The sequence below is a fragment of the Hyposmocoma kahamanoa genome, unplaced genomic scaffold, assembly GCF_003589595.1.
Source record: "Hyposmocoma kahamanoa isolate Upper Pololo Valley unplaced genomic scaffold, ASM358959v1 67, whole genome shotgun sequence".
NCBI lineage: Eukaryota > Metazoa > Arthropoda > Insecta > Lepidoptera > Cosmopterigidae > Hyposmocoma > Hyposmocoma kahamanoa.
In genome coordinates, this window is record NW_020653855.1 from 611,368 (window position 1) to 620,461 (window position 9,094).

The 9,094-nt window shown below is 36.9% G+C and overlaps 1 protein-coding gene across 1 annotated transcript in view; it reads right to left on the bottom strand.

Moving 5' to 3' along the window:
• Window positions 1–3,684: 3,684 nt before the first annotated feature.
• The window catches only part of LOC113232230 (uncharacterized protein C1orf198 homolog), a 10,992-nt gene continuing 5,582 nt past the window's right edge, over window positions 3,685–9,094 (bottom strand). The window contains exon 4 of the mRNA XM_026466887.1: window positions 3,685–4,048. Within this exon, the coding sequence (XP_026322672.1) occupies window positions 3,921–4,048 (128 nt within the window). The 3' untranslated portion in view covers window positions 3,685–3,920. The remainder of the gene's footprint in view (window positions 4,049–9,094) is intronic.

Sequence of the window (9,094 nt, forward strand, 5' to 3'; positions counted from 1 at the left end):
TATAAATTATATTTGGATAAGAGATTACAATTCATTTGCATGCAATAGTTATTAATAATAAAAGAATAAAAAAAACACAGTCAAGTTATAAATGCACTCGAGATAGTTTATAATACTTACATTTCTTGTTCATGAAATTACAAAATCTAAGCTAGTAAACGTGTAACACAAAATGTTCAAGTTTGTTTGAGTTACCTATGCTAAATATTATACTCCAGCCAAATTCGACATAGAATGTCTAATAAGAAAACCTTGCTAGGCAATTCCAATTCAATCCAATTCTAGTAACTGTATCGACTTTTAATGGAGCAATAAACATTTCTGACTTAACGTCAATTATGCCTCATGGAAGACCATGAGGGGTGCGATTAAAAAGTATCGATACTTTTTGGTATCGAGTACTTTTCCCTCCGATACCGGTACTTTCCATTGGATACTTTTCAGGCATTAGTACTTTTTGTCAAGTATCGTATCGTAGGACACCTCAAACCATAACGCAAGTCACCTAGCTATTTTTTTTAAACTTTGTCACAAAATACTTAGCTGTATATTGTAACCCACCATTTGCCTCTTTAAAAGAAGTTTGTCGCTTCTTTAGAACGTTTGTTTTCAAACTTTCAAACGCAGACAATAACAATGTCAAAAACGACAAACGGACCGTCACCAAATATATTTTTGTTCTTATGTGATGACGATGTGAAATTACGATTGATTGACTTGATCAAATTATTTTATTATTTGTATCAATTAAAAATCATAAATCAATAAAAAGACAAACTCATGTGTTTTATTGTGCCTTTAAGTAGGGAATCGGCATGACAAAAGCATTGTATCGATATTTTTGTATCGATACAGCGTCCCTAGTTCTACATCGAATTTGGCTAGAGCATAGACATTTTAAACTATATGTTGACAAGTTTCCTTAACGACCCTAAAATTGTTGTGCTAGTGTCGATTTTTAACTGCAATGTACGTGATGTTAGTAAACTACTTTTGTTAATCAAATATCCGCAACACGGGTCTTAAATAACTTGTCAAAGGTTAACCTTGACCACCGCTGACGAAAACTAGTTCTTTCCCTAGGCGCCAAGCCTGTATAGTGATATGACATGTTATGAATTTCCACCATAATATTAATCCAATTCTCCTAAGTCAAAGACCGTAACTGAACATAAATTGCAATTACGAATCCATACTTAAATATAATATACAAATAACACAAGGAATATCTTCTTTCATTGAAGCTTTAAGGCGTCATTGGCAAGTTAATGTAAGACGCTTTAAATCGTCCACGGCGTTCAAAGGGTTAAGTTTAAAATATCTTTATGGTAATTATGAAAAATAAAAAAACAGTCTTAATTGAAGTTAAAAAACTAACGCATAATTTTTGGCAAAACTTAATACTACGCACCAGCTCTACTCTGATCTCCTTATCATAAACAACGCTATAGAGACGCAATGTCATTTAATTTGTTTGAAAACTATTCTGCCAAATCATTACAGTGATAACTGCGCTCCGATTGGCCAGCTCGAATTCGAAACAATTAATTTTAATTGTTTCACTTCAAATCGACCAGTTTAACTTGAGCTTTGATATAATGGACATAAATTGAAAAATTATATATTTAATGTTTAATTATGGATGAAATGTGATTCCGTTTGTTTTGTTTTATAAATAGTGCCCCATTGCTAGAGATACAATAAATACAGAATATTAATAATATAAATACGGAATATACGGAGACGTACACGCAGGTCAGTTGTTGGCGCTGTACTATTTCAGCTTTCTGATTTGTGATTTCAGCGCAAACGAGAGTTGATATTTAAAAGTGATATAAGGCCCATTTGCCTGATGAGTTGCCATGGATGGACGGCCCTTATTTCGTCTCTATTTCTGGTTATATATTAGTTGGTAACTTTCGAGACATAGGCCACCTGAAGTTTTTTCTTTAAAAATTTTAAAAGGCTGGTTTTGCTCAACAATAAAACTGAAACTAAATAAGATATTAAAAAACCGATTACAGAGGGTTGAAGATCTAGTTCCGCAGATTTTAGATATGTTAATAACTCAATTTCGCAAAAAATGCCGATTACGTTGTTTATGACAAGGATTGCTGTATTATTACTGTATAGGGAGATTATTGCTATTATTATGAACATTGTTATCATACTTCAACGTCTATAAGCTTCCTCTAAATATGCTTCCGAGAGGAGGATATAAGTGACCAAAGGCCGTTAGATCATATTGCAATTTGAGAACTTAAATTCTACAATCACTCAATTTAGAATAGCTTACAAATATTAAATAGAACCAGTGTGGATTCCCTTAATAAATAATGAGATTATAGCTAGTTTCATATTTTACAATATCAACAAGCAAACCGTGCCAGACGCTATGCTAACTAAGCCACGGAACGAACCAGCGGACCTCACGTGCTTGTTTTGTCGGATCTTTGTATTTGGTTTTCAACGACTTTTTATCCGTAGCGCCATCTATGAGAAATCTATGAAAGTATTTCGTCTTATTTGTGGTCGCGATATCGAGGCGCACTTGATGGGGTTGATACGCTTTACTTGTAAATTAAGCTACGGTTATAAAAGTTAGCTTCGTGGTCCTCCCGCGGCTATGTAAACTGAGCTTAAGGATAAATGCAAAACAGACAAAACTCGAAAAATACTTTTCTCTTGCCTACCAACTACGGCGCTACTAAATAGCATTAGCGTGCGCAATGGTCATTCTCGCGCTTGTAGAATATTATCTTTCGTGAAGTCCTTTTCGAAAGTAAATTGACAACTTTGGAAATATCTTTTGTCATTGCGCTTACATTCCGTCGCTAAAGCCGACATTACAGATAATTTACATTCGAAAAGTCCTTTACAACACTAAAAAAAATCAAGTGGATCGTAATGGAATCAATTGCATTTCTTCATTGACTTACAAATAAATGGACGACCAGTCTAATACAAAAACCACGAAAAAAATGTCCCAAGTCAACCTATTTAAACGTAGTGACATATAAAGGAATATGAAAAAGCTAAAACGTTGAATTTAAATTGTAATGTCATCGCAGTACTGTCTAATTTTGCTTGCTTCGCTGTCAGTCGAACAAACGAAGACTAAAGCGTGAATGACGCTCTGTATACGATTTTAACGCCCTATAAGTTCGGACACTTTTTAGCGCGGACCCGATGTCCATATAATTGTAAGTCAATGCATTTCTTGATTAATTCGACTTCGTCCAGGGAACTACTGCCACCTTCTGCCGCCAAGCAGTAATATGAGCATAACTGCGTTACGTCTTTGAAGGTGACATGAGACTTGTCAACTTGTGTCGTAAGAGTGACGGGAGCAGTGGCAGAGCCAGATCTTTGAGATTTAAAGCTCTGAGTGGCACTGTCGTGGATAGTGCTTACGGATTTATTGAACTAGACAAAGTTTGACATTTATACTCGCTTTTTTTGTGAACGCGTTTATTTGAACGCATCTTTATTCGAACTGTCAGTTCGGAAATTTGAATACAAATTTCTTTTTTTTTCCGGCTTCAATTAAGGAGGAGGTTCTCAATTGAACTGTATGTTTTTTGTGATTTTGATGATTATTTCTTTGTTGGAAAGAGGGTACCTCAGTATTTGTATTTAAATTTGAAGAAAATATTCCTCCTCTAAGGGTGGCAAACTAAGGGATGAATCCTGTGTCGCGCACATTCCGGTAACTGAATTTCAATAAAACTTGGAAAGTAGTTTCACACGATTTCGTAAAAAAAATACAAAAATTGTCGAAGTTCTAGCATTTTCTTTAAGAATCCTCTTATAAAATATTATATAGGTCATATTTATTAAAGTAGTCAGGCTTTTTCTTCAGTCAGGTTTTTTCTTTTCTTGTTGCTGGATTTGTGACAAGCCTGCAACTTATTATACAATTACCAGTTGTCCAAAAAGTCATAGCCCGTCTTCGGAACGCCGGAAGACTCGGTGAGGGTCTCCGTCGATTGGAAATCCGTGGAAGAAGCGTGACTCGAGAGAAGACCGCGGTTTTCATCGGACAAATCTGTAATTTACAAAGCCAATACTCAATTGTTTATTGTAGGATTCGAAGTTATAATTATCATCAATGGTTCGAAAAAGGTGTTCTACATATCGACTGTGAACTGGCAACCGGTACTATCTTAATTTTGACAACTTTACAGGTGAAGAAACAAATTTTTTGCGTCATTTATATAGCATCTGGTTCATTAAATAAAAATACGTAGTGTACATACATATATGTGTAATAAAAATATCACTGTCACGCAGAGGTCCTGGGTTCGATTTCCAGGCCTACATATATTTCTCTCGTGAGTTTGGGTGTAATTTGCGGTTGTCTATGTGTGTGTCTATGGCACCCGCGACTCAGGGTCTCCATAGTGGACAACAGCTGTACCGCTAACCGCTGTTTAAAAAACTAAACATACTGCATTTGCCATGCATGTACATTAGGGATATCTGTGCATTTGTCAAAACTTATCCTCAATATTTCAAAATACGTGGTGAAATTAATCAAAGGCAGCTTTTGTACCAACCTCGTTGCCATAAAGTAAATTATAAGAAAAACAGCTTCAACATGTGTATAATTATTTACAACAATCTGCCAAATTAAATTAAGTTGTTGCAAGGACATACTTTTAAATTACAATTGACAAAATGGCTTTTGACACATTGCTTCTATAGTAATAAAGAATACTTAGAATTTCCAAATAAAAATTTACATTAATTTGAAGTACAATTAACAATAGAAACCAAACATGACATTAATAATAGGGGTTAAAGTATGAAATTGCCGATTTGTACTGAAAATCTAATTTGTTTATTTTTTAAATTTTTAACAAATTTATTTAATCAAAATAGTTGCCATTATTATCTATACATTGGTGCCATCTAATGGGAAGGTTATTAATGCCTTTGCGATAGAACTCCGACGATCTAGACTGCACAAACTGTGTGAAAGCATTTTGTACTGCCTCCTGGGAAGAAAACTTCTTGTCACGTAGATAATTGTCCAAATCACGAAAAAAATGGTAGTCCGTTGGAGCAAGGTCTGGTGAATACGGAGGATGACGAATGGTTTCTAACTGCAGTTCCTGAAGGGTCAAAATGGTTTCTCGTGCTGTGTGAGGTCTCGCGTTGTCGTGGAGCAATAATGGTGAAGATCGATTCATGAGTCGGGGCTGTTTTACTGCTAGTTTTGTCAACATGGTTCGGAGTTCGGCACAATAGACATCTGCCATTATTGCTTGACCAGATCGGAGAAAACTATAGTGAATAACACCATGCTGAGACCACCAAACAGTTACCATTACCTTTTTATTGGTAAGTTTTGCTTTAGGACACTGTTGTGGCATTTGACCTGGGGTCAGCCATTGCATTTTTCTTTTCCGGTTATCATAAAGAATCCACTTTTCATCACATGTTACAATTCGATCCAATATTCCTTCATTTCTGTACCGGTTCAACAAGGCAACACAAGTTTCAACACGCGTTCCTTTCTGCAGATCAGTCAAATCATGAGGCACCCATTTTTCGTATTTTTTTATTTTATTGATTTGACGCAAGTGAGTCAATATTGTGGGTAAGGTAACGTTAAACCATGCCGCTAATTCCTGGGTAGTTTGACTAGGATCGGCTTCCACTATCTCTCTTAATTCATCGTTATTCACCTGTGTGGGCGGTCTTCCTCGTGGCTCGTTCTTTAAGTCGAAATTTCCATCACGAAAGCGTTTAAACCAAAATCGCACGGTGCGTTCATTAGTAGACCCCTCTCCAAACGCAGCATTGATATTGCGGGCTGATTCTGCCGCGTTAGTTCCGCGTCGGAACTCGTATTCAAAAATCACTCGAATTTTCGCAGTATCCATCTTTCTTGTCTAAATTGAATAACAAAAACAATTGAAAGTCGATATTCAAATGTTTCAAATTAAAAAAAAAAAAATCACAGAAACCATTTGAAAAAAGTTTCATTCGAAAACCTCAAACCATGAAGATTCTATAAAAATTCAAAGAACCTATTGCAATAAAACGGCAATTTCATACTTTAACCCCTAATATTTGCACATCTGCTTGCGGGTTGAATACAATGTACCTAATTTTATTTAAGACCTTTATCATTACTGTATTCTGGCAAATAAACGTATTCTATTCTATTCTAGTGCGGGGCTATGAGTGTGTTGCGTTTATTTATTATTTATTTAAAAACTACGTATTTTTATTTAATAAACCGGATGCTATATAAATGACGCAATTTTTTTCTTCACCTGTAAAATTGTCAAAATTGAGATAGTACCGATTGCCAGTTCACAGTCGATATACTATAGACATAGCTACAAGGAGCGATATAGATTTGTTAAAATCACCATATGTTAATTATTTACTGCTTAATTAATTAATTACTTAGTCAGTGTCTGTTTTTTCTGAGTCAATTGTTTCCGTAAGCCAAGCAACTACACATATTTAACTAAGTTTGTCATATCTAAACGACGCAGTATGTTAGTCATTAGGATGATAAAGCATCTCGTTAACTAAATTCCTGGCCGATTGAATCATCTTGATACTCACACATCGAGTATATAACCAGAAATAGATACGAAATAAGGGCCGCCCGTCTCTTGCAACTCTCAGGCAAATGGGACTTATGTCACTTTTAAATATCAACTCTCGTTTGCGCTGAAATCACAAATTAGAAAGCTGAAATACTGCAGCGTCAACAACTGACCTGCATGTAAGTCTCCGTATATTCCAAAAATATTATATCTTTATTGTAATTGTAATAAAGAAAATACTCGTATCTCTAACAATGGGGGGCTGTTCCATGCGGTGGTGTGGGTAACAGAACAATTTATCTTTTGATCACCTTTACTACTGAACCGTAAAGGTGAACATTGATTTGTAACCGACTTGAAAAAACGACTTAAAAAAACATTCCTTAGGTACTACATGGGATAGATTTTTTTTGCACTTTTTTGGAACAGTCTTAAGCTGTGCTATAAGCCATTTCAGTATGATATATTCATTACCGGACACCCTGTATATATACCGAGGACGATATTGCCGTTGTGGGTTGCACGATTGACGGTTGGCGGTTGGCGGTGGATAGTAAAACACAACCAGCATTCATGAAGTGATCATCAATTTAATAGAAATATGATAAAATGCTAGAATGCGAAGTCATTTTCCCCACATTGCGTAATCTCCAAACGAGTTCTTCAGTTAAAATTCCCTGCATTTGGGGAATTCCCCACAAATTGGCAACACTGGAGTTAGTTCCGAAAAAGTCTGACAAAAGAATCTGATGCCTATCGGACGTGTATTCCCGCACTAAAAATCATATGGCTAAGTAGCCAATCTTGGTATCGAGCGGGCGCCCTGACTGGTCACCGCGCTAATTGGGCTCTCGGTTGACTCCTTTTCGGCGATGCTCGCGCTACAAAGTTATAACTATTATAGTACAGAATTTTTTATTGAATTGATATTCAATTATTTTTTATGTGAAATTACTCCACTAGTTTGTTATAATTATTAATACAAAGATCGAACACTCAGAACAAATTCCTTCGATTCGGCCGGATTCGAACCGACGTCTTCTAGTATACCGTGCCAGACGCTATACCAACTAAGCCACGGAACGAACCAGCGGACGCCACGAAGTTTTTTTTGTGTTTGTTGCCGTGTCTTTGTATTAGGTTTTTAACGACTTTTTAGCCATAGCGCCATCTATGAGAACTCTTAAGTATTTCGTCACCCAGATCTACGACCAGAAGATACGAGATCAAACATATAGAAAAATTCGTGAGGTCCGCTGTTTCGTTCTGTGGCTTAGTCGGTATAGCGACCGGCACGGTATGCCAGAAGACGTCGGATCGAATTCGGCCGGATCGAAAGAATTTTTTCTGAATGGTCGATCGTTGTATTAATAATTATTGAAATACAGTTACGGTCTTTTGCTACCGTTATGAAATTGTTCTCAAGGAAAAACCGAATATTAACCTTACATTAAACGGGAAAGAAGGTAGGAAGGGCAGTTGGCGGCATGAAGTGTATTAAAAAGGGCGGACAGGATATGCCAATCACAGCGAAGGCGAATCGGGAGCCATTTTAACCGAGCGCGAAATTCGGAAACACGGTCAAACTTACGGAGACCGAAAATAAATCGTATAGCCAAGTTTTGTAGGCGCTCTAGTTTATTCATAAGCTCTTCGGTCACATCTAAATAACGAACGTCGGCATAGTCCAGTAAGGGGAGTAGAAGAGTTTGTGCAAGCATAATTTTGGTATGAAAAGGGATAAAGTATTGGAGTCGTTTGAGAGAGTGACATGAGAAGTGCATTCGTTTGCTAACCTCATTGACATGAGAAGTCCAAGACAATGTGCAGTCCATTACTAGACCTAGATTTTTTGCAGTTGTTAGTATAATTGCAATCCCATTGCATATACTGTAGTTCCATCATGTACCAACGCAGGTACAGATGACCAATCCAACTTGCACCTTAATCTGCTACTGCCTACAATCATGGCTTGAGACTTAGCCGGATTAACAAAACGGTCAAATGACTTTGCCCATACCTGTATGGCATACCTCGCCCACCTCAAAGTTACGATAGAATTGAAGATCGTCAGCATATAGATGGAAGGGAGAAGAAATGACACGGGAAATATTATTAATAAAATGGAAAAGAGTAAGGGAGAGAGTACGCCGCCTTGGGGCACACCAGCAGTTAAGTTAGACTAAGTTGACGAGCCATCATTGATGTTCACGCACTGCTGGCGACCGAAAAGATAATAGAGAACCAACTTAAAACAGAAGAGGGGATATTAACCGCCTGAAGGGCACCAAGGAGAATGTCAAAGTCAACAGAGTTAAATGCGTTGCTGAAATCCAAGAGGGCAATGACAGTGAGCCTCGTATCATCCATAGCACGATGTATGTCTTCCGTAATGTTCAGTAATGCTCCAACAGTGCTATGAGATGGACGAAAACCAGACTGAAACGGACATAGAAGGTTATGGGAGGAGAGGTAAGAATAAAGTTGTTTATGGACGATGGATTCTAGGGCTTTAGAAAGAA